The sequence below is a fragment of the Cydia amplana genome, chromosome 1, assembly GCF_948474715.1.
Source record: "Cydia amplana chromosome 1, ilCydAmpl1.1, whole genome shotgun sequence".
NCBI lineage: Eukaryota > Metazoa > Arthropoda > Insecta > Lepidoptera > Tortricidae > Cydia > Cydia amplana.
In genome coordinates, this window is record NC_086069.1 from 7,134,055 (window position 1) to 7,158,290 (window position 24,236).

Genomic DNA, 24,236 nt, shown 5'->3' on the forward strand with positions numbered 1-24,236 from the left:
CACACCTCTCCAAAAACTCTGCTGGTGATTCACATCTGTAAGTTTAAATATGAAACATGATAAAAACACTTAAATTAAAAACTTAATGTCTGGGAGACCGAGTTTTGCTCTGGAAACATATAATAACCCAAAAATGCGCGTTTTCCCAGAGATAAAACCTAGCTAGATCGATTTTGCGCCCCCGTAAACCTCCATATAGCAAATTTCATCTAAATCCGTTTAGAGCCGTTCCCGAGATCCCCGAAATATATATACATATAAATAAATAAATAAATATACAAGAATTGCTCGTTTAAAGGTATTAAAAACTTATAAATAAATTATTAGCCCTAAATCCTGGTAGTGAGTGTAGTGACCTACCAAGTGCGGTAGGGTGCCCTTCTGCAGGCTGGCCGCTTGCCCCGCTGGATAAGAATGCTGATCCGCATCATCAAAAGCATACAGATATAAAGCGCTTTGACAGCTCCTCATAGAGGCAACGCGCGCTAGGCCGCACGCCATAAATCTAAGCTAAAGTCTTAAATTCGAGATCATGAACATGAAATATTGTTCGCTATAATATTAAAATCATAGGTATTAGACCTATGATTTTACTATTATACCGAAAAGTTAGCAGGCGGCCGTGCCGTGGTCGTGATAGGTACAGCATGCGTGGACCAGACAAGCAAACCCTGAATTATGTCCCTACCTATTTTACTATACCTTTGTTCACCATTATGTTCACCTATGTATATTTACTCTTCTTTCCAAGATAATCATCTTTTTCAAGATGTAACCCGTATAATCGGGCTGTATAATTGCCTCAATTTTTTTACACAAAGTTGTATATAATCTTAATTCGATAATTAATGATGTTTTACATATTTATCATATACTATTTTGCAATTTTTTCTTGGATATTTGTACGTTGTTTATTTCGATTGACGATTACTATGACAGCGTTTTTTTTTCTTTTTTGGCATTTACTACAGTAGCCAGTGTCATGTCGATATAAAAACACTTTAAAATGGAAAGGTTGAGTCCTCAATACAGTGACATTATAACTCAAACAAGAACCATCCAAAGGGGGGTGGGGGGAAATTTCGTTATCTGCCTCTCTATCACTCTTGCATATACGAGCGAAATTTAATGGTGGCAGATAACGAAATTGGTATCGCGGCCAAACCGCCTTGATTCATCAATGTTATATTTATTAGGAACAAACGTTGACTGCCGACTGTCCTATATATTATACTACTCTTTGCTGCCCACTTCTAGCGCTGGCGGTACACCGCGAAAATCAGTAAAATGCTGCAAATGGTGTTAAAGGTCTGAAAATCGGTACGATTGATCTTTAGGACATTTGAAACAATTTGACCCGAAGCGCCAACAAATAAAAAAAACGAGAGGAGTTATGACGTCATGTTTTTTTGTATGAAATAAAAAAAAAATGTTTAGAAACCTATCGTGTATGGTATTAAACGAAAGGGCTTTCTGAGCCAATGCTAAAAATATATCACATAGTTACATTTCAGTCATTTTGTTTAAATTATAATAAAAATAGTTTTCAAAACATACCAAGTTTGGGCTTCTCCAGATACAATACCATAATTTTTTTTTGTAAAATATACCTCAAATTATCCCTAATATCCTCATATCTAACCCTAATAAAGCAATTTTGAAATTATTTACATTTGGGTTTTTTTTTTTAATTTTTCAATTTTACAAAGTGTAATAATAGCCCTGCCGAATTACTCAATACGAGTAATAATGTCATTCGGGTAAAATAAGAGTATTGAAACTTGCTTTTTTTACTCCCGTACTGTTATTTGTCATTTAAAGGGTCGTGCACACACCTTTAAACCCCTAACTTATAGTTATCAACACAAGTCTTTAGTCTATTCCCCAAAAAAATATTTGTGCATACACGCAGTATCTTTTTGGCACTTTTACGATACTTCGTGTAATCACCACTTAAAAAATATTGTATGGAATACATTGTTTCCAATCTAATTTTAATTGTCATTTCTGACAGATGAGTAAACCATATACATGTTTTGGTTAATGGTACGATTATGTTCATCTTTATAGGGCTGTATCTCCTAAACCGTGCGTCGTAGCACAAAAATAATCAAATTTTCGTTCCCCTTTGAAACTCCTAAGTAATATTTAGAAAACACGAAAAACAAAAAAAAATAAAGATTTTTTTTTATAGGGTTGTATCTTCTAAACCGTGCGTCGTAGCGCAAAAATATTAAAATGTTCATTCCTCTGTAAGAAACCCTAATTAATATTTAAAAACAAAACACAAAAAGAGATTAAAAAACACAAAAAAAAAACTTTATAATGCTGTATCTCCTAAACCGTGCGTCGTAGCGCAAAAATAATCAAATTTTCGTTCCCCTTTAAGAAACCCCTAAGTAAGATTTAAAAAACACAAAAAAAAGAAAAAAAAAAGAAAAGAGGAAGAAAAATATTTATAGGGCTGTATCTCCTAAACCGTGCGTCGTAGCGCAAAAATAATAAAATTTTCGTTCCCCTTAAGAATCCCACGCACTGAACAACCTATCACATTAGGACATGAAACAATCATCATCATCCATTTTTATTATTATTTCATTGCATTTCAAAGTAAGTGCTTGGTCGTAGAAAAAGTATTGTATGCAACGTTGTTTAACTGAGTCAAAAAATACTAGTGGCGTCTTTATTAACAATTTTCGGTTGTTGTTTGTTGTTATTGTTGCTCACGCCACTCGCCTTTTTTGACCTCTCTTAAACAACAGTTGCATAAAATACTATTACATGTTCCTTTGGTAATATCTAAGCTTTAAGTAAGAAAAAGTTCTGATGAGTGGGGGGTGGAGAACTCGGGAAAGGGGGGACGTTAAAGGTGAGTTTTTTCGGTTAATTCTTTCTTAATTATTACATAGACAATTTTTACTACGACTTATAGATTCCGAGATATAAGCGACTTTCTGAAAAAAACCGTTATATATTAATTTTATGCTTTCTTTTTAAATATTTAATTGAGAGATTCATAGATCACACTATGTAAAATTGAAAAATAAAAAAAAACCTAAATGTATATAATTTCAAAATTGCTTTATTAGGGTTAGATATGAGGATATTAGGTATAAGATTAGAGGTATATTTTACAAAAAAAAAATTACCGTATTGTATCTGGAGAAACCCAAACTTAATTGGTATGTTTTGAAAATTATTTATATTATAATTTAAAAAAAAATACTGAAATGTAATGATGTGATATATGTTTGGAATCGGCTCAGAAAGCCCTTTCGTTTAATACCAAACACGATAGGTTTTTAAACAATATTTTTTTATTCCTTACAAAAAAAGATGACGTCATAACTCCTCTCGTTTTTTTTTATTTGTTGGTGCTTCGGGTCAAATTGTTTCAAATGTTCTACAGATCAATCGTACCGATTTTCATACCTTTAACATCATTTGCAGCATTTTACTGAATTTCTCGGTGTACCGCCAGCGCTATATAGGTATACTTGGTCAACCAGATCTTGACAGTAGAAAAAGGCGGCAATTTTGAAAAATGTAGGCGCGAAGGGATATCGTCCCATGAAAGATTTGAATTTCGTGCCTTTTTTTACTGACATGATTTGGTTGACCAGCTATATACATATTATACTACTCTTTGCCTACGCCTTTGTTTTAAACTTTTTTTTAACAAGTTTTCACAGACAATTAATAATTTGACATAGACACATCAAGGCGGTTTGTTTACAAAGGGGCCTATCGGGAAGTGCGAAAATCGAAACTCAGCTATTTGCCTCTTTATCGCTCGAATATGCAAGAGTGATAGAGGTTAGATAACAAAATTTCTAATTTCTGACTGTATTTTTCTTTAAATATTTTCAAATATAGCGGGTCAACCAAATCTTGTCAGTAAATAGGAACCAAAAAAACTATACTCATCCTTTTCTTTTGGGTGCTAGTACTAGTGTAAGACAAAGATAGTATGAATCTCTCTGTCTATGTTTGAAATGGAACAGTCCTTTGACACACTATATAATTAAGTTGCGTTGTTTTATCACAAAGTTAAAAAGACTTAAAAGACCACTTGTCTGTATCATCACCATCAGATCAGCTCGATGGTAACCATAAAAATATTGTATTGTCACCCATATTACATATTATGTACTTATGTAAATTTTCAGCTTCATTGAACACCCGAGAAGTGGGTCAAATCTAGACACGCGGTAGCGTGTCCAGCCAAGTTCAAAGAAAAAGGAACTGGCGACGCAGCAACCGTGTGTAATATTACACGAACCATTTCGAGCTACTTTTGACCCCTTCACAACTTGAAACCTACTTAACCTACACACATGAAATTTGGCACATGTATTCAAGTCCCTTAGCTTGTTCAAAATACACTATTTCATAAACATAGCTCAAACTGTTATTGATAAATTAACCTTTAAAAACCGGCATTTTTGTGACTGACTGACATATAGATCAAAAACCTAACCCACTTCCAGGTGACCTAGAAACTTGAAATTTGGCATCAAGGTAGACTATTAGGTGTATATAGAAGGAAAAATGTGAAAATTGGAAATGATTGATATTTTGATGGAAAAAAAATAATAATTAATACTTATAGACCAAAAACCTAACCCACTTCTAGATCACTTAGAAACTTGATATTTGGCATCAAAGTAGACTATTAGGTGCATATAGAAGGAAAAATGTGAAAACTGGAAATTATTGATATTTCGATGGAAAAATAATAATTAATACTTATAGACCAAAAACCTAACCCACTTCTAGATGACTTAGAAACTTGATATTTGGCATCAAGGTAGACTATTAGGTGCATATAGAGGGAAAAATCTGAAAACTGGAAATTATTGATATATCGATGAAAAAAAAATACTTATAGACCAAAAACCTAACCCACTTCTAGATTACTTAGAAACTTGATATTTGGAATGAAAGTAGACTATAAGGCGTATACAAAAGAAAAAATGTGAAACTGAAACTTTTTGACAATTAACCGCGCGTTAGCGAGGGTCTCCTTTTCAGCTTAGGCAAACTGCTTTCATGATGAATACTATAGTAATTTCTGTACAAAAAGTAATGATATCCCAACAAAAACATAAATGTGAAATGAGAGCCAAGTTCAATATTGAGAATATGTGTCGTTGTTAACTCGCCGACAAAAGAATTGAGATCTATATGGGTGCCAAGTTCTGTGCTGTGTAGAAAATCCTGAAATTATAAAGGATTTGTCTTGGCTAGTTTTTACGTATAGACATATAGGTAATATATATTTTTCTGTTAGTTTTTCAAAAACTTGGTTTGTTGTTAAAAACTAGCCAAGACAAATCCTTTATAATTTCAGGATTTTCTACACATTTATGTTTTTGTTGGGATTTAATTTGCATGATTTGATTGGAACCACATTGGAACAGACAGACAACCAACGGGACAGATGAAACTAAGTAAAAGCTTGAAAAAATGTGGCTTTTTCAATTTCTATTGCAACTTCAGATGAAAACGGGGTTTCTATTGTTTCCCAGATAGTTTTAAGCCATAATGTATTGTTTGCTCGAATTTTCGTTAGTCATAATTCATTTGGTTCAGAAACGCGTCACTTTTCACGATTGCCATAAAACAAATCTAACCTAACCTAACCTATCTATAGGATAACCTAACTAAAATCTTGAAATGTTAACGGTTTCAGTTTTATGAGTAATGATAATATGACAAACAATACATTATGACTTAAAACTTTATGGGAAACAACGGGACCCCATGAAAACGTCCTTATTGAAGCATAAGGACCCTTAATTTATGGAAAGCCACATATAACAACCAATTCGAGGCTACTAGGTGGCAAAATACGACTCAATACGAGTAGGTAGGTCAAATACACGAGAGTAAGGATTTATATTTGGCCAAATATTCTTGTGACAAAGTTATTCTTCCTCGCGTTATCTCGATTTTGCCACGGATCATGAGAACCTATTGTTCGCTTGACAATTAATCTCAAGGATTGGCGTAGGCACTAGTTTTTCCGAAAGCAACTGCCATCTGACCTTCCAACCCAGAGGGTAAACTAGGCCTTATTGGGATCTGTTAGGCTGTTAAAGTTTAAAGTTACCTACTCGTAAGTCTCGTAACACAACATATAAGTTTCACATAACAGAATTACTTACATATATATATATATATATTATGTACCTAAACATATTACTTTTCTAAAAAAAGGACTGAAATCTAGTGCTGCGAAGAAACGGTATTTTTGTTCGGCTTTTTTGTTGCTATTTGGCATATCCATACATGGTAGAAGAAGTAAGTATGGAATCCTCCTCCGTTTTGCGTGGTCCGACGCACCTGGCTGGGTTTTCGCGATTTTCCGTCAATGTCTGTCAATACCTTATTTCTTACGAACACCTAAAATAATAAGTTTAAAATTAATCTCAATGTCTCCAGTTTGCTGTTCATTCAAACTGACAAAATCCAAATTTCTGAGGCAATATACGACCGCTGTCTTATATAAGCCATTAAAATTCGTCATGAATAACCCCACGTTGCGTTGTTATAAATTTAATTAAATAAATAATTATTGTATTTAATTTATAACAACTAATTAGGCATAGCGTCCAATTTAGAATATGACACAGGCACTAGTTCTTACGAATTTTACCTTAATTTATTAATCAAAGGACCTGAGGTAAAAGTGAGAAGAGGTTAATAAGCAGATGCACCAGCTAGTCGCCGACGCTCCGCTTCCCCCGGGATTAGCCCTTAAGCCTGCACCTAACAGACTGGCTCATAGGGGGCTATGAGCTTGCTGTTGCGTCAATTTTCATTTTTAGAAAAAAAACTAGTCTACTAACTACTAACAACACAATAAATGCTTATTTTGCCGCATTCTTCACTATCTCTCCCTATTTCACTGCCATCTAACCCAGAGGACAAAAATATAGCTTATTGTGGCTACTGGCTACTCCGTCTTCCTCATGACTCATGATATTTTACTTCACCATAAAGTAATTGGTGTAATATCAAATGATATTTTTCACACAAGTTACAAGAAGTTCATTGCTAAGAGCCGGGGTTAGGACCCACGACGATTGGTTTAAAATTTAAACTTTATATATAATTTGTTACCTTTATTATACTAAATCTGTTTTCTTTTTGACATTTAGTGGTATATGTATTGCTGTATGTTTATTGTCAAGTTTTTTTTAATTCTGGACATTTGTCATATATTCGTTTTCATGATAGATCTACACCAACGCAACTGCATGTCATGTTCTTGCGGTTTATTTTTATAACGCCAAGATCGAAATTTGACTGTTAACTCCATCTTGCGTCGAGTAGAGGAATCAAAAAACTATAGAAAATAGAAATGCAGTTTACTCTATGCCATAGAATCCCCTTTTAAATGTCATAAATCCAAACATGGCGGCCATACCAATAGACAACCAAGTCTAGCGATGAAATGATTTGTTTACATGAGATTCACTGACAGGTGACACACTTTACCTATTCGACAACCCATGATTGTTCAGATTCAAATGAACTTCAACATGCGACGTCAAAAGTGGCATGTCGAATAAGGCCCCTGTCCGCAGGACGATTTCGGCCTGTCAGTTGTTCGGAACTGTCAACTTTTTGTTCTAAGTGACAGGCCGATATCGTCCGGCGGACTGGTAATCAGTGGGCCCCTTAAGTATCGATCAAACCAAAAGGAGGACACAATTAAGGCACAACCAATATTGTGATTTTTTCTTCTTTTCTACCATTAAAATTTTAAATATTATTCTAGTTATGCTGAATTAATCGATTGTATATAAAATATTCACAATTTTGCACAAATGTGTCATTTCATCAATTCATCATACCTAAATTAATCATATTAGCTGTAGCATACAATCTTGCGTGATTTTAAGTGTTTTTATTAATGTTTTCATAAAAATTACGTACGATATAGGTAGGTACTCTTGCTTGTGACCTGTCGATTGGAACTAATTAAAACACGTTCCAGCTCATTTCTAGTTTGCAATGTACATTGTAACGTAATGGGTTTGGGCCACTTATGCTCTTCAGAAAAAGCTTAAATATGTACAGTAAGTAGGTCTCATCTCACATGAATTGCAGGGGACAGAACTAAACGATTCTAGTGATAACTTCCGCATACGAAATCAAACGGAAAGATTTTTTTTCGTATATTTTCATATATGTATGTAATATTAAAAAATATTTTAAAAATTTAAAAAAACCTTTATCAAAGAGCACCTAACCACCAATACATGTGATTACAAGAGACAGGAAACTGTATCTGCAAAGTTAATAAAAATATGTAGGTACTTGGCATGACAAACTTTTAACACGTTATTCTCTAGTAGGCAAGTATTAGATACGTGACCGGCTCTACAAAGGAGACGTCTAGACATTTGACGAGGAGCAAAATCGTTTTCCTTGTTACTTGGACGTGGCCGTTACTTTCAAGGCTTAATTAAGACGAAACAGGAGCTGAGATTGAAATATTTTAGGTAATTATACCCGTCTCGCTAACGGAAGCGGCTCCTAAAACTAGTGCGATAAGGACAAGGCAAAAATCCTGCGTAAAAATCTCAAAAATCGAGGTTTCGTACTCGACTGTTTCCTCCTCCAAAACTTAACCAATCGTAACCAAATTTGGACATCTAAATGATTATGAAATTATCTGTGTCGGACCGTTTTGCTTTTTTGGCTAATTGCTATCAGTTTTAAATACCACGCCTCTCATTGCGGCATAGTCAATTAGGCAATTTTGGCCATTTTTGAAGGGCTCTAGCGCCTTAAAAAACAAAAATATCAAAAAAAGCAAAACGGTCCGACACAGATATTGACAATATTAATCTGTGTTGAAAAAATCGTTGCTCTAGCTTCAAAACCCACGGAGGAAACAGTCGAGTACGTTTGTATGGACAAATGACCACTCCTGTTGGCTCTTAAGGTACATCAGCTCAGCAGAAAAAGTGGCTCTCTGATTTGACAAGGTGGCCAAAATAATCTGAACACGCTCTTATTTATTCTCTTGTCAATAAAATGCGCGTCGTAGATCGAGTTTTCGCCCCCGAATACCCCCATACCATATAGCAAATTTCATCGAAATCGGTAGAGCCGTTTCCGAGATCCCCTAAATATATAATTATATACAAGAATTGCTCGTAGGTATAAGATTACTTATTAGTGTGCTAACTAGCGCGAACTCCAGTGGCCTTCAACCGTTTGCGGAAATGGTTTAACGAATATGACAATAAAAAACATCATGTCTGCGTATCAAAGTGTATCGCAATAAAAGCCGATCCATTATAACTTATGACTTTTATGATCCAAAACTACACGTGCATAATAGTAGTTTATGCAACAGTGATATAATAAGGGTTCTTAAAATTCAAGGGTCGAAGTTACAAAACGAGACGTAGTCGAGTTTTGTAAAAAAAGAGCCGAGAATTTTAAGAACCAATTATGAGCTGTTGCATACATTACTTTTTCTATGACAGCTGCAGCAAAAAAAAAAAAAAGTCGAGTTTTGTAAAAAAAGACCCGAGAATTTTAAGAACCAATTATGAGCTGTTGCATACATTACTTTTTCTATGACAGCTGCAGCAAAAAAAAAAAAAAAAAAAAAAAAAAAGAGAGTTATTATTAAAAAAAGAGTTATTATTAAAAAAAAAGAGTTATTATTAAAAAAAAAGGGTTATTTTTTAAAAAAAATTGAGTTATTATTTCAAAAAAAAAAAGAGTTATTATTGTAAATGAAAACATACCTCTTTCAATCAAGATGATCGGAACTTGTATCTTTAAAAAAAATAAAGCAGTTGTATTATACTCATAAGATGACTGCTAGCAGTCATCTTATGAGCCTATAGACAAAGCATTCAAATGACATTGCTTTAGATATCACTGTCAGTCATTTAATTGACACATTTAAGTGCTGGAGTAGAAAAAAATATTGAAAAGAAAAAATATAGGTATATAAGTCTTATATGTATCCCATGAAAAACATTACATGTAAAAAGATGCAAGTCTCGCAACGCAATTCTTCAACTACAAAAAAGTTTTGAGATGTAAATGTGAAACCAAGTCGTTTATTTTAGTCAGTGCCAGGGGGTGTTAAAACCGTATCAATAAGATATATCTTTAATTTTTAATACATATAATGACTTGGCCATATAGTAGGTACCTTTTCAAATACTTACACATGGCTGTTTGTTGAGAAGGTCAATTAAATAAACAATCATCATTCTTGTACAATCGTTTAACAATTTTACCAAACATAAGTATTTCGAGAGCTATTGATAAATACCCAATAAAAATAACAGATTTGACAACAGGTGGGTTACACGAGTTCCATATAATATAAATATTCAAATATTGGTTGGATGACATCAATCCGCGAGTAATCACCCCGCCGCGACCAGTCAACTAGCCATACAAAAACAATTATAAAAAATACTTATGAAGTATTGTTGCTATTTTTAAACCGGACCTGTGACCGAACTGAGATATAATAAACACAGACGTACATTTTAAGATGAGCTATTTAATACTCGTATTAGGTCAAAAGTTCTTACATATACGTATGTAATGTGAAATGTGATATTGATACATTTTGCTTTCACAAAATAGTTATTTTCGATACAAGTGCGAAAAAGAGGAAATTCGAAACGAGTGGCGATAAATTAAAACACGACCGAAGGGAGTGTTTTAAATCGACACGAGTTGCGAATTACCTATTCGCACGTGTATCGAACAACGTTTTACAGTAGGTACATATGGCACTTTAAAGTTTCGACATACGCACGAAAAGTGCTATTTTACGCACTAGTGTAATAGTTATTTACAGTACATATGGTGCTCTTGTCGATTTAAAACACTTTCGAATTTCCTATTTTTCGCACTTGTATCGTAAATCGTATTACATATACTATTCCGATACTATGTAGCTTTTATTATAGACTGTAGTTTAGGAAGCCATCTAGTTGATCTGGTTATATTATTATAATATTATCTATGGCTACCTATAGCAACCACCCGCCTAGTGAGTTGTCTGGCATCTGAACAACAAGCGCCCACTAGGCGGGTTCCTGGCAGTTGGCAGTGAATGTGTTAATTTTCGAGTTATTCGGAAAACATTACATTCCCGTTTTGGAGCAAACCAATCACGTAAAAATGTGCTAATGCCACCTAATGCTACTTCCCACGGCACAAAAGCTTGTTTAACTGCGGCTTGTTGCGCTATTAATTACCTACTATTCCTTCCTACTAAAGACGGAAAGACCACTTACTCATTAACCAGTCCAGTGGAGGCGTATCTGTCAGGCCGGCTCCTGCGATAGACCTGGACGATCTCCGTCGGGGGCCGGTAGGGGCGGCGGGCGGGGGTCCGCAGCACAGCCTCCAGCGCCGACCGCTCGGCGATGGACACGAGGGCGGCGCCCCCGGGTGTGGTCTCCATGAACACCGGCCCGTAGCGCCTGAACATGTCTGCGTGCAAATATCTCTCACTGTGATAGCGAGGGGGCCTTGACGAAACTTAATAACGGTCAATTCTACGAGTATTCAAGAAAGGAGGTACCGGTAGTACTGGTTCAATGAGTATACTTAGTCATTCTTAATATCGAGAAGAAACCTATACCTACAATATAAGATATAGACTTGCATTGCAACTTTGCATACAACTAGAGGATATGCTTTGGCAAGTGTTTTTAAATAATTTATAGTAGGTATGTACATAGTAGTAATTTAGTTGTCAGAAAATAGGAATTGTATACAATGTAAAAACTCCAAAAAAGCTAGTGTTTTTATTACTTACTGAATCTTCCAACTTATCAAATTCGTTTGCAAATTAATTTTACGGGCTGAATGTATACATATATGAGACTGGTTGCCCGACGTCGTTATGTCTTTTCTGTGCCCTGTTTATCAAAAGCTTGTAACTTGTAATACAAGTTTTGACAGCTTTTGTTAGAAAAAGGGACTTCCACCTGTATTACAAGTTACAAGCTTTTGATAAACAGGGCACTGGTGTGTGAGTAAAATAAGTAACTTTTTACGCACAACAATAACAATTAAACTCACCTTCGTAAGCTTCATGTAGCTTATTCATCTTGTACCGGCTCCAGTAGAGCCAGCGCGTGCCGATGAGCGGCAGCGCCGGCGGGCCCGGCAGCCGCGGCCGGACCTCGCGCGTGGCCAGCGCCGTCGCGGCCGCCACCAGCGCGATCACCGCCAGCACCAGCGTTGGTACCCCGGACCAATCCAACAGTGGCGGGGAGGTGTTCTGCGGAATTATATTTCCTTTATTCGATGCGCTTCAGGCGTGCTGGCGTGCTATTTCAAATATCATCTCATAGGACAGAGTATATATCTGACACCGTAAGATTATGAACCCAATAGTGTGGTATCGGTGGATAGGTCTTTCAAAACGAAAGCCACTTTTTGATAAAGTTAATATTTTCGGAAATAATCGCTCCGAAAGAAATAAAATATGTGCCCGGGTCGGGCCCCCTCTAACTTTTGAACCATGGGTCCAAAAAATACGAAAAAAACCGTGAAACAATAGCTTAATAAATACTTATAATGAATACTATTATAGCGAACATGATCGATCCAGCCGTTTTTTGAGTTATTGCAAAATATCTTCTCTTAGCAAAAAGACATTCCATTAGTTCCTTATGCTTATGTACATGATACTTACTAATAGCCCCCGTTTGGCTTGTTCTGACAGAACGTAACTACGAAACCCTACTCTGAGCATGGCCCGACATGCTCTTGGTCGATTTTTTATTTAATTGCTTTTATGCAATAAATCAATATTCATTTTAAATTCAGTCAGCAGCAGAAGTTGCTAAGCGGGCCAGGTGTTCAAAATGATCTTGACGCGACTTTATTATTAAGAGAATAAGAGCGTGTCAAGGTAATTTTGAACACCTTGCCCGCTTAGCAACTTCTGCTGCTGACTGTACCTACCTAGTAATAGGTATTCGTGGTTTGTTTTCGTTCGGTTATCGAACATTATATATAATTAAAAATAAACAGTCGAATGTGAGCGGGTTCAGATCCCGGGTTAAACATTTGCTATCAGCGGTCAGCGACCCTCAGCGCGGACCGCTGTCGCAAGCGCAGCGCTCTTGACATTGGATTTGCGTAACGCGTTACGTTACGTAACGCACAACTAACGCCAACAACTACGCCTACGCATTTCGTATAGCCAGCCTACGAAACGACTGTTAACTATAATATAAATGTATTAAAATTAACAAAGGCAAGCGCCACCATTATTATGCGATGGTTCCAAATGTATGTCACCTCAATTGGCTAGACCCCCAGAACGTAACTCCTTAAACTACATGTACATATGGATTTTACGTTTGTCGATTGAGTCTTAAATAAGGTTTTTAAGGAACTATTTTGTTAGACTCTTATAGCCATCTATAAGAGTCTAACAAAATAGTTCCTTAAAAACCTTATTTAAGACTCAAGTACTCAGTAGGTATGGACCTACTTATAACAATTTTTGTATTTTCACCTACAAATTAGCATAAAATAAGTTGCATTTAAGCAGTGCTATTTGGTGTAATGGAACACCTCAAGTATTTATTTATTTTACATTTTATGAACTAATCTCAATATTAGTCAATATCTAACGCCAGGCGTGTCTCACTCCGCGATTTCGTCGCTTTGCTACAGGTAGCTAAAAGTACATCCGTTCGGCCCCAATTTTGGGGAAAGCCATAAGCCGCGCGTGGCGCTGTCGCCACCTAGCGGCCATATCTGTGCTGATCGTAACAGACGCGTTTTGTTAGAGAGTGAGTCTTCTGTAGTTAGTACTACAGTAGAGTCCGATTAGTACGACTTCGCATATAACAACCAACCGCTTATAGCGACGTAAGTATAGGTACTTGTTTGGTTTTAGTATGAGCTACTATGAAAGTACAACCGTTTATTACGACTCCGCTTATAACGACCGATCGCTTTTAACGACAGAAATTGACTCAAAATCCGTCCGTCACGTCCGGTTACAACGACGAGCGACGTAGTTTTTACAAATAAATAGTTGGTAAGAAGCTTACTCCGTCCCGCGCACCTAACTCCTCTCCCCCCTTTTGCCTATACGCAGCAAGATGATATAGTCATGTGACATTTCGTAATCTTGCAAACTAAATAAAACCCAATTCCCATTATTCAAGTGAGCTTAAACTTCACTTACATAATTAATATGTACAAGTTGGGTACAATGCAATATTTTGGTAGGTACCTTCGAGCTGATCTGATGATGGACACAGGAGATGGCCATAGGAACTGTGTGGTTAAACAACGTCAGCTGGATTAGATCCCAAGAAACACGACTTTTTATTTTACGGGATTCGAGTCATTTGCGAATGACGAGTGAGTTGACTACGCGTATCTTGAAAAGTGGCTTCTTCTAAACACACAAGTCTCTCCGTTTAACAGTGTTGTAATATACCTTTAAAATATCGCCTTTAACTTTAAATTTACTTAACAATCTAAACAATCATAAATATGATCCACGCGTATCGACATTTTTTAAGTTGATTAAAATAAAATAAAAGAAGCAATGAAAAAAAGCATAATGTTACAGAAAGTAAGGAAGTAAAAAATAAGAAGAAAGTAGTGCATAATTATTTTCCCTCGTATTTTCACGGAAACGTACGAACGTGTCTTGCTATCTCAATCAGTCTCGGTACAAAAAGTACTGAGGTTGATTGAAGTATCATGACAAATACGAACGTATCCGAGAAAATACGAAGGAAAAGAATTACTTATGAGAAATTCTTTTTGTGAAATTCTTATAGTGTTAAATTTAATCTGTATAATAATCCAATGTTATTATGGAATAATATTAACATCAATAAATTGCTCTGTTAATAATAAAAAAAAAAAAATAATAAAAAAATAGATTAAGATAATACCTAATTATGTACCTATGTAATTCCTAATTAAATTACTATTCATAAGTGCTTGTTGCTAGGCCCACATGAATAAAGTATATTTTGAATTGAATTGAATATGCACTAGGGTGATTCTTATTCTTATGCATTTTTTGTGTAACACGTAAGAATAGCATGTATTTCTGTGAAAATAAGTAAACTCTATATACTTAGCAATTTACCTCTAGTTTTAGGTCAACCTAAATGTATTGTCCTAAGAGGTTTAGAAACATATAAAAAAAAATTACAAGTGCGAAATGTCATTGACCGTGTAGTGTGACTTCCCCAGATTTTGTGATATTTGATTTTTTTTTTGAAAAAATATGAAGCGATATTGCAATAATTTTTATCAAATATAAAACACTAATCCTTGTTCTACAACACTGTTTAAAAATTGTATGGATTTATAACGATTTTATATAATTTTAAACAACATACATTTTGTGATTCGTTTTCGCGTCACCACCGCGCGTGGTAATATAAACATGCAGTACTCGGTAGAAAATTATCTTTACTACTGGCAGCCTTATTAAAGTTTTTTTAGAACAGCAACACTGTGTTGTTGTCAGGTTTACAAATGGCTGAAGAGAGAAGTTTTGTCGAAAATTATTTATTTGTGTTCATTTGAAAAAACGGTCAACCTTAACGCGTCACCGCCGTGTTAGAGTTTTAAAAGTAAGTTGCAGTTTCACGTTATTGTTTGTAACATAAGATATACCTCATACATTGCAGATTAAGCTAATTATTTAACATTTTCAAAATCAAAGGAAATGTTTATGTAATATCGAACATGTTCCAAATTATCACGACCGGGGCCTCAAAAATCTGTCACCGCCACGGACTTTTGAGTCCACGTTCGTGACATAGACACGTGGTCGTGTCCTTCTTAATTCGTTTGATTAATTTAGAGGCATATGCACTTTTCAGAAATGCATTTTTATTAGCTACAGATTATTTGCTATTGCCCGACTGCCAAAGCAAAAAAAATGTTTTTCGCTTGTATGTATGTATGATTTGTATTGAATTCTTTGTCACGCTCTACAGCCTTTATAGTTAGACGGATTTCAACGTCTGAGCTATCATTAGGTTTGTCGTAGTCATAGGAGTGACTTAGGCTATGTTAAAATAACTATATAAATCAAAATAGCCGAGTTGGCCACCAAAATGCCGAAATGTCACGACTGAGGGACACTTTGTCACAACCGTGTTTATGTACTCATTTTATTTACCTTTTCTGAGGGTATTAAGCTTGACCATATGAATCAAAAAATTGCTTTTTGTATGTACTTTTGATATATGTAATAATATGTGAAAAATAAAAACGTTTATGGAAAAAAAAAATTTTTGGACACAATTTAAGAATCACCCACTACGTACATCTTGTACATCGACTGAGCTACAACGAAGCATTGTTTAATACCTATAAAGCCAATACACTTCACATACAAATAGGATTATAACAACCTTAATTGTTTTCAGGTTAATCAGAACATTAAAACAATAATAGTTGTAGCTAACCGCTCGCAAATCTGCAGGCAATTTATTTTCTTAATTGGAATACAGCAATTATTCTCTGGCCCATATATTAGTAGGTCTAGGATTTAGATACGGAACATTTATAAACAAGCCTTGGCTGGGTCTTGTAACAAGACATAGGTATGTTAGACACAATTTCAGTTTTTTTAGACTCCTAGGTAATTACTAGATAACGAATGTTAGTAATGACTATATAAATATATAGGTAGGTATTATTAGAGATGGGCCGAATATGGACTTTGCCGAATACGAATATTCCGTCGGTTGGAAATAGGACCTTGAACTTTTAAACATAATATTTTTTTCAAACGTAGAGCTCGCGGGTAGAGTAGATCGACATTGATAACATGTGCTGCCTAAAACATGCCTCACAGGAACTTAGGGTTACGGTTAAACTCCAACAAATAGTCGGACACGCAACACGTGCGCAAATGATAAGATATGTAGTAGTCAAACATCTCCAGCGTCTATCTCGGTGCTCCAGTTTCAGTAAATGGTTCCTCAAGGACACGCGACCCTATCATACGAATTAATGCATCCAATTGAATGCACTCCGACCGCTGATAAACGCGTTAAACAAAGCAATAAGTTATGCTTCGAGCTTATTCATATCTATGTGGCCTTGTATAATGCATAGTGCAACTGTACAAACTTCAGCGCGGCGGCGGCGAAAATGCGCGTTGTTGTGGGTTGTTGATGGGCTTATATAAGTAATAATTTATTTAGCAGGCTCTGAAATCTGTTCAAGAGGTCAATCTGACTCATGAAATTGACAGAAGACGTTATTTATGTTGCCTGTTAACTACAAACGCGTTAACCCTATTTTGTGATTAAAACGTTTCGGTTAGGATAGACCGGGTTATCTTTGGTGAACATACTACCACTACCTATAGTGATAGTGATAATATTTATGGTCAATTTTATCGGGTTCCTGTTTGAACGTCGTTGTGGTCTAGGTCAAAAACCTCGTAAAAAAACAAGACTCACGTCAACTGCTCGGTTGAGACGTTCATTTAAATTCAACGTATTAATTGATAAAATATATCTCCAACATACCTACTAATTACAGAAAAAACATGTCTGTGAAGAAAACAGTGTAATTTAGATAAGTTTAGTAATGTTCTAGGGATGATACCACAGACAGAAACGTGTTTGAACTGTATAGGTATATTTTACAATTAAATGCATCATTTTTCAAAATAAAAAACATTATTAAAAACTAACCATAGTTTATTATTACTAACTATTATTTGCTCATTATAAGTACGAGTATACAGAGTGGCCCATATAGATCAGTCAGTATGGGAAAGTCTGAAACTATAAGACATACGAAGATCTGTTCTTAGGGACCATGTCATCGATTTTAATAACAAGAAAAACTGCATTCATACATTAAAAAAAAACCTGCTAAACAGCGAGTGATCCGTAATGATTTTCAGTTTAGTACCTAGGCAATCTGTAATAAAGGCTTATGGCTTGATGACTAGCGGAATGCGCAGCAAGCTCGAGTCTAGGACAGCAATTAACTTTCATATTTTTGGTGCGCGTCAGTAAGCGTTCATATTGCTCTTAACAAGACTCTTAACAAGCTTTGTGAGCAGCACCAAGACATACAAACTGCGTACCGTAAGAATTCCTAAGTCTTTGAAAAAATGTCTACATGAAACCCATGGAGGTATGCGAACCATTGTACGAACTGCTCTCTTTTGTATTATAAGAGCCCTGTTAATATTTACTGGTAGCTGTTTCCCCAGAGTTTTAATGCTATATGTTAGGTTAGATTCTATCAAAGCGTAATAGACTGTCTTGAGCTGGTCTATTCTCATGACCATCCTAAGACTCTCGACAACCTCCAGCTCAGGTTTCCAATTTAGATGGGAGTCAATGCGCACACCGAGACGTTTTATCTGGTCTACTACCTACATCTATGACAGCTCCATTCATTAACACCTCAAGTTTGTCTGTCTTCTTCGAATTATATTTCAATAATATTAATTTAGTCTTAACACGTAAATCTACCGTGTTAACTGTTACATACTTAAATAACTCTTATTGAAATCACTTATTTTTACGTCCAAGATAATACGACACCACTTATGTTATAAGGGTGGGTGGGTGAAAATGAAGAATTCAGAGTAGATATGGTAGGTACCATCAAGTGCAAAGTACTCTATATTATCATTAATCTCTAGAGTCGTTAAATACGAGAATCATGAAGGTGCCACCAAGATTTCGTCACGGTTTATTTACTGTCTGGGTAATGTTTTTGTAGTTTATTTTTATAAGTGTTTTATTTAAACTTCGATAAATAACAACCTTTGCAAACATTTGACATTGGATAAAAAGTTGTTGTTTGAGATCTGTTTTCTTTGTTTTCATGTATAGATACTAGGTACATTACATTACTTACCTGCTTGCTGCACATCTGCAAAGCAGGTTATTCTGCAGGTATTTTAGGCAGTAGAAACTGACCAGTGTTACGAGTATGGGAGTATGTCAAAAATGTTGTTAATTATAATAAAATTGTTGCGTCCCCATTTCGCTGTTGTTTCGTCAGTGATACTTTGTGCGTAAGGTCGGGTTCACGTAGTAGCTGAATTTCTTTCTACGGTCCTCCAGCCGTAAACCTGCCACAAACCCAAATACTCGTAGAGTTAGACCCAGCTAAGTTGACAGCGATTTTGGTAGCCCAGACTGCGAAAGTGTTATAATTTCATAGAAGTTTGTCGTTGTAAAATAATATTTGCACAGTCTGGGCTATGAAAATCGTTGCCAACATAGCATGGTCTATAACTCTAACCGTGTACTGTACGTAACACGATCGTGATCGTACTTTATTATACTGTGGTATGCATGGGCAATAGTTATTTGTACAACAAGAGATCAAAGTTTGATATTTCTTCGAGTGCTTATTTTGAGTCCCGTGCAAGCGAAAGATTCTATACTAGATCTAATTTAGAATCTTGAGCGTAGTAAGGGACTCAAAAGCGCACGAGATGTAAATAACTTTGATCTCGTGTAGTTCACAAAACTTTTCACCTCAGCAGTGAGAACATATTAGAGAACCCGAAAAATGTATTCCTTCTTCATCACTTATCTCTATTCACTCATGTTTTCTTAAGATATACCAACAATTAAGTTTTCACCTCAACAGCTCGAACAAGGGTAGCAAAGTACCCTTGTTCGAGCTGCTGAGGTGAAAAATAAATTAAGTCACACCTGCTCTGCGACCAAGTAGGGCGCAGCGGCATAAGAAAGAAGACAAAAAGTGGTAAAGGATTATGTCCCGCGAACACGCGACATCTGGTCCGCCACTTAATTCGGTTAGGCTAGCGTTCTGTCCTCTTATCCTATCGTACGGGTTTACTTCGTTTCTTTATTTATTCACATGCAATTAAGCATAATCCATGCCTATAGGTTATATTTAATATTTGGGGACTTTTTACATTTTTAAATTTATTTAAATCAATGATTGGCATAATTACAACTTGACTCGGCTTCGCTTCATCTTATCTTGAGATTTGGGATGTCAAGTCAGAAGACCCTTCTATAAAAGCTATTTAGCAGCTTGTGTACCTAGTTACCTACTCATATCATATCAGGGGAACTAGCTCCACCCAGATTATTGTCTGCCAATAAAGTCGTGCTTATATATATGTACTTCAATAAATATTCACTAATGAAACAACGACGGATCCCACGTTGCGTGAGCCAAGTTCGCTGATATTATGTTTTACTAAAAGACGCTTACCTCCCTAACGACATTTATAAGCATTATACCATATAATAATATGGCACCCGGTGGTGGCTTGGTAGCCATACCATAATTAATTTATTAATTAATAAAAAGCCTAATATGCTGCCTACCTACTTTAAATGTAGGAATGATACATGATTGCAATGATTAAATGAGTCTACTCGGTTGCATACCCAATTAACGCGCCAGTTTATTACTATTCACATTTCGATTTTATGTTCGCCATTTGTTTTTTTGTAGGAACAAAACCTTACCTAACACAATAATATACGCAATAACTATAGGTCCACATGTTCTCTGAAAAATCAATAGATCCTCAACTCAATCCATTCAGTAGCTTATTAATCCGAGTTATCCGAGGGACTAAATAATACTAATCACATATCTAACTCGGACGTGCATCAACACATCCCCTCATCCCGATGAATCCGGCTCTTAGACTCGTATGCTCCGCGCAGCCATCAGGTTAGTTAGGTAGGTACTTAGTGCCTGAAATGAGCGCCGTTAATCGCGACAACATAAATTTCTGTACCTATTGTCCAAAAAGTTGCATTCTCATTCTTAAGTAAGTGGGTAAGTTCATGCAAAAAACGTGCCACTAACTTAGCAAACATCGCTGTAAGTTTCAGTGCCATAGACCACCTCAACTATACCATCTAGACGGAGCACATAAGACAATCGAGGTCACCACGCATAAGCGCATAGTAGTACAAAATCTATGGGAGCGCGACCGCTTATTACAGGGGCGCCCAAAAAAAAATATTTAAAAAAATGTAGCTTTGGGGGTGTAGGTTACTAATACACCTTATGTAAAATAAAACATCGTTGTGCTGCTCAAATCGTAGCATTTTATAAGTAAAAATTGCACCTATGTACTGACCTCGTGATCTTTGTAAACGCTTCATAATGCGGAGTATTCAGATTCAACTTCTTAGTCGATATATTTGCCACACGAAACAGAAACAACCTATTACAAAGTATGACTATCAATACTGCTTCTTCATAAAGCACTCTTATATTAAGGGCGCTGTGACACTCTCGCGAGATCAATTTATTCTAACTTACGAAGCATGACATGCTAGAAGTAGAAAAGCTTGCGCAAACAACATGATCCTGTACTGTATCTCTTCCGCGTGTATCTGGGCCAGTTCACTCGGTTCACGCGATTCTAATTGATTGCACTCCTCATCGTTTGGACAGGATGGCAGGCTGGCAGCTCGCTGAAGACTGATATTATGTGTGTTAGCAACTTAGTATAATATACCTACAGGTAGCTGCGAAAGTGTTTATCAAAATGACGTAGGTAAATCGAAAATAAAATTAGTAACGATGATCGGACCACTTCTAAATTCGTAATATAAAGCGATATCCGCCTGACTGAAATTGTGGATGGCGACATTGGCGACTAAAAATAGGAAATACAATTTTTGTAGTACTTAAGTAAATAAAATACTCTTCACCAGGTTCTTTTAAACTTTAAACTATTGTATTTGTCTGAACTTTTAACCTTTTTCTGGTCCATATATAATTATTGTAAAAGCTCAAAAAACGTGTTTTAGATCAGTTTTCTTTATATACTGTGTCAAAGGTCTGTTTGATTTCAAACATAGACAGAGAGAATCATACTATCTTTGTCTAACACTAGTACTAGCACCCAAAAGAAAAGGATGAGTATAGTTTTTTTTGTTCCTATTTACTGACAAGTTTTGGTTGACCCAGTATAGTACGGCGGCCCGGGGGCCTCCAACACTAATCGATGTGACTGGACAGTATACTATACTACTGACGAGTGGTGTGGTTGTGTTCGGTAAAGTGTACTGAGTACGAAATAAGAACTCGTCACTTTCTAAGACTGTGGAGGGGATAACTGTGACGTCATAAAAATGGCGGCCCCGGGTTTCAAAGTTTAGATAATTACTCGGCAAGTTATTATCAGATTGTTAAAAATGAGGTGTGAAAGCTGATAAAGTTTAGAATAAAACATGCATTGTAACTAAAAGTGTAATTTCATTAATTATTTTTTTATTTACAAAAATCCGAAAACATAACATTTGTCTTCTTTTTGTAGCCCAAAAAACACAACGACAACGGCCACTTAGATGAAAATTGTGTCATATAAATCATTTAGGTATATTAATAAGCTATACGTTACTTCTTGAATTTTGTGAATCGGATAATAAATAAGCAAGCTACGATGATTTTACCGCGGGCGCGGCGTATCTCGCGGCGCGCGCTCGGGTACTAATGGGCGCGTCCGCGACTGAGGACCCTGTACTGTATAGTGTATGTAGATCAAAAACTACTTAACATTTTTAAACAAATGATATATCATATGTAAGATATTTAAATCTATCTATATACAGTGTGGAAAGATAAGTCGGGCCCTGGAGGGAAACTACCTTAAATCCATGCCTCATTTTATTTTTAATTAATGGCTCATTTTACTTAAAGGAGACATTCCTTTATATTAAAAAAAAAAAACAAAACTGCATTCAAAGTATTTTTCTTTTTTTCTTCGATTTGGCTTGCCTAAAAAAATCTTGAGTACTAAATATTACATTTTATGGATATTTTGTACGACAGACGAGTTTAAGACCTAATGTTTCTTGGAGAAATGTTATCATTAACATTAACTGTATCGACTAGTAGAATAAAATTGCGAGTTTTTATTTTTTTAAATTTTTAGTCGGTTCGAGTCCCGGGCGAGGCAAGCGAGTTTTAGAAAATCTTTGAATGCAGTTTTGTTTCTTTTTAAAAATAAAGGAATGTCTCCTTTAAGTAAAATGAGCCAGCTTAAGGAATTAAGGTAGTTTCCCTCCAGGGCCCGACTTATCTTTCCACACTGTAAATAAACGTGAAAGACCTGACTGACTGACTTAAATCAACGCACAGCCCAAACCGCTGGGATTAGAAAGTCTAAATTTGGCAAGTAGGTTCCTTATAAGGCCTAGGGGTCCACAAAGAAAGGATTTTTCAAAATTCATCCCCTAAAGGGGTGAAATGGGGGTCCAAAGTTTGTATGGGGAAACAAATTCTCCAGCGCGTGCGAAGCCGCGCGGGCAAAAGCTAGTAACCAATAGAACGTGGTTATAAACTGGTGATTGTCATCTAATTGTCATAGAATTAAACAAACAATAGAAATACAAAAAGTAGTCACTTAACTATAATTAGTAACAGGTATCGAAAATAATATATGAACCAAATTAATGTTATTATTTAAGCATAAAAAGCCAGGCAAGCGACATATCTATGACTTAGAGTACTGTTTGATAAGTTTTTAGGCGCTAGCAAAAATCATAATAATGTTTGTTTCTATTATTACCTACCTACTTGGCTAAAATTACTTGTATACAGGTCATTAAAACTCCACACTACAATGGTAATACGTAAAAAAACCTATCTACCTACCAATTCCCTACATGTACATATAACCACAACCATACCACAACTGGAGTAATGTTTGCGTTTCAGAGAGACAGAAGCAACGTTCTTACGTAGTCAAATTGTAAGATACGGCATTTTACAAATGGCGTCGTCATTTTACAAACGTGAAATATACAATTGCCGAAATCGACATTTAGTAAAATATCTTAGGACATGAACAGCACCGTTTGCAATTTACCGCGGCCTTTTGGTCGAATTAGTTCTTTAATTTACCACGCGTGGTGCTTCTCATCAAAATTATGAAAAACGCTGCCCAGGGTGTCCATTAAATCTGGAGTTCGTCGGACTTATTCTCGGAGCGGGGGGTGGGGAGGCTTATGGATCTGGGTGGCTTCGGCTTGCTGGTCGCCTTATTATGGCGACTAGCCTCAGTCGTTCGCCTCGCTCGTTCCCGCGCTCCGTCACAGCGGCCGAGGGCTGGTTTCCCTTCGCGCTTTCGATTTCGCAATTGCTCTCTGGGGAAAAGGCAGACAAGACTACGTGGAGAGTGGGGTGCTCTGATTCGGTTTTGGTGTGACCTTGTGATTTTGGTA

The 24,236-nt window shown here is 36.0% G+C and overlaps 1 protein-coding gene across 2 annotated transcripts in view; it reads right to left on the minus strand.

The window, feature by feature from the left end:
* The window catches only part of LOC134663278 (ecdysone 20-monooxygenase), a 63,239-nt gene that overhangs the window by 19,847 nt on the left and 19,156 nt on the right, over nt 1–24,236 (minus strand). The window contains exons 2-3 of one of the 2 annotated variants that reach the window (XM_063519694.1): nt 12,094–12,295; nt 11,301–11,499 (exon numbers count right to left, since the gene is read on the minus strand). In XM_063519694.1, coding sequence (XP_063375764.1) covers nt 11,301–11,499; nt 12,094–12,295 — 401 coding nt within the window. Of the gene's footprint in view, nt 1–11,300; nt 11,500–12,093; nt 12,296–24,236 lie in introns of those variants that run through there. The other variant, XM_063501426.1, reaches the window with a different exon arrangement.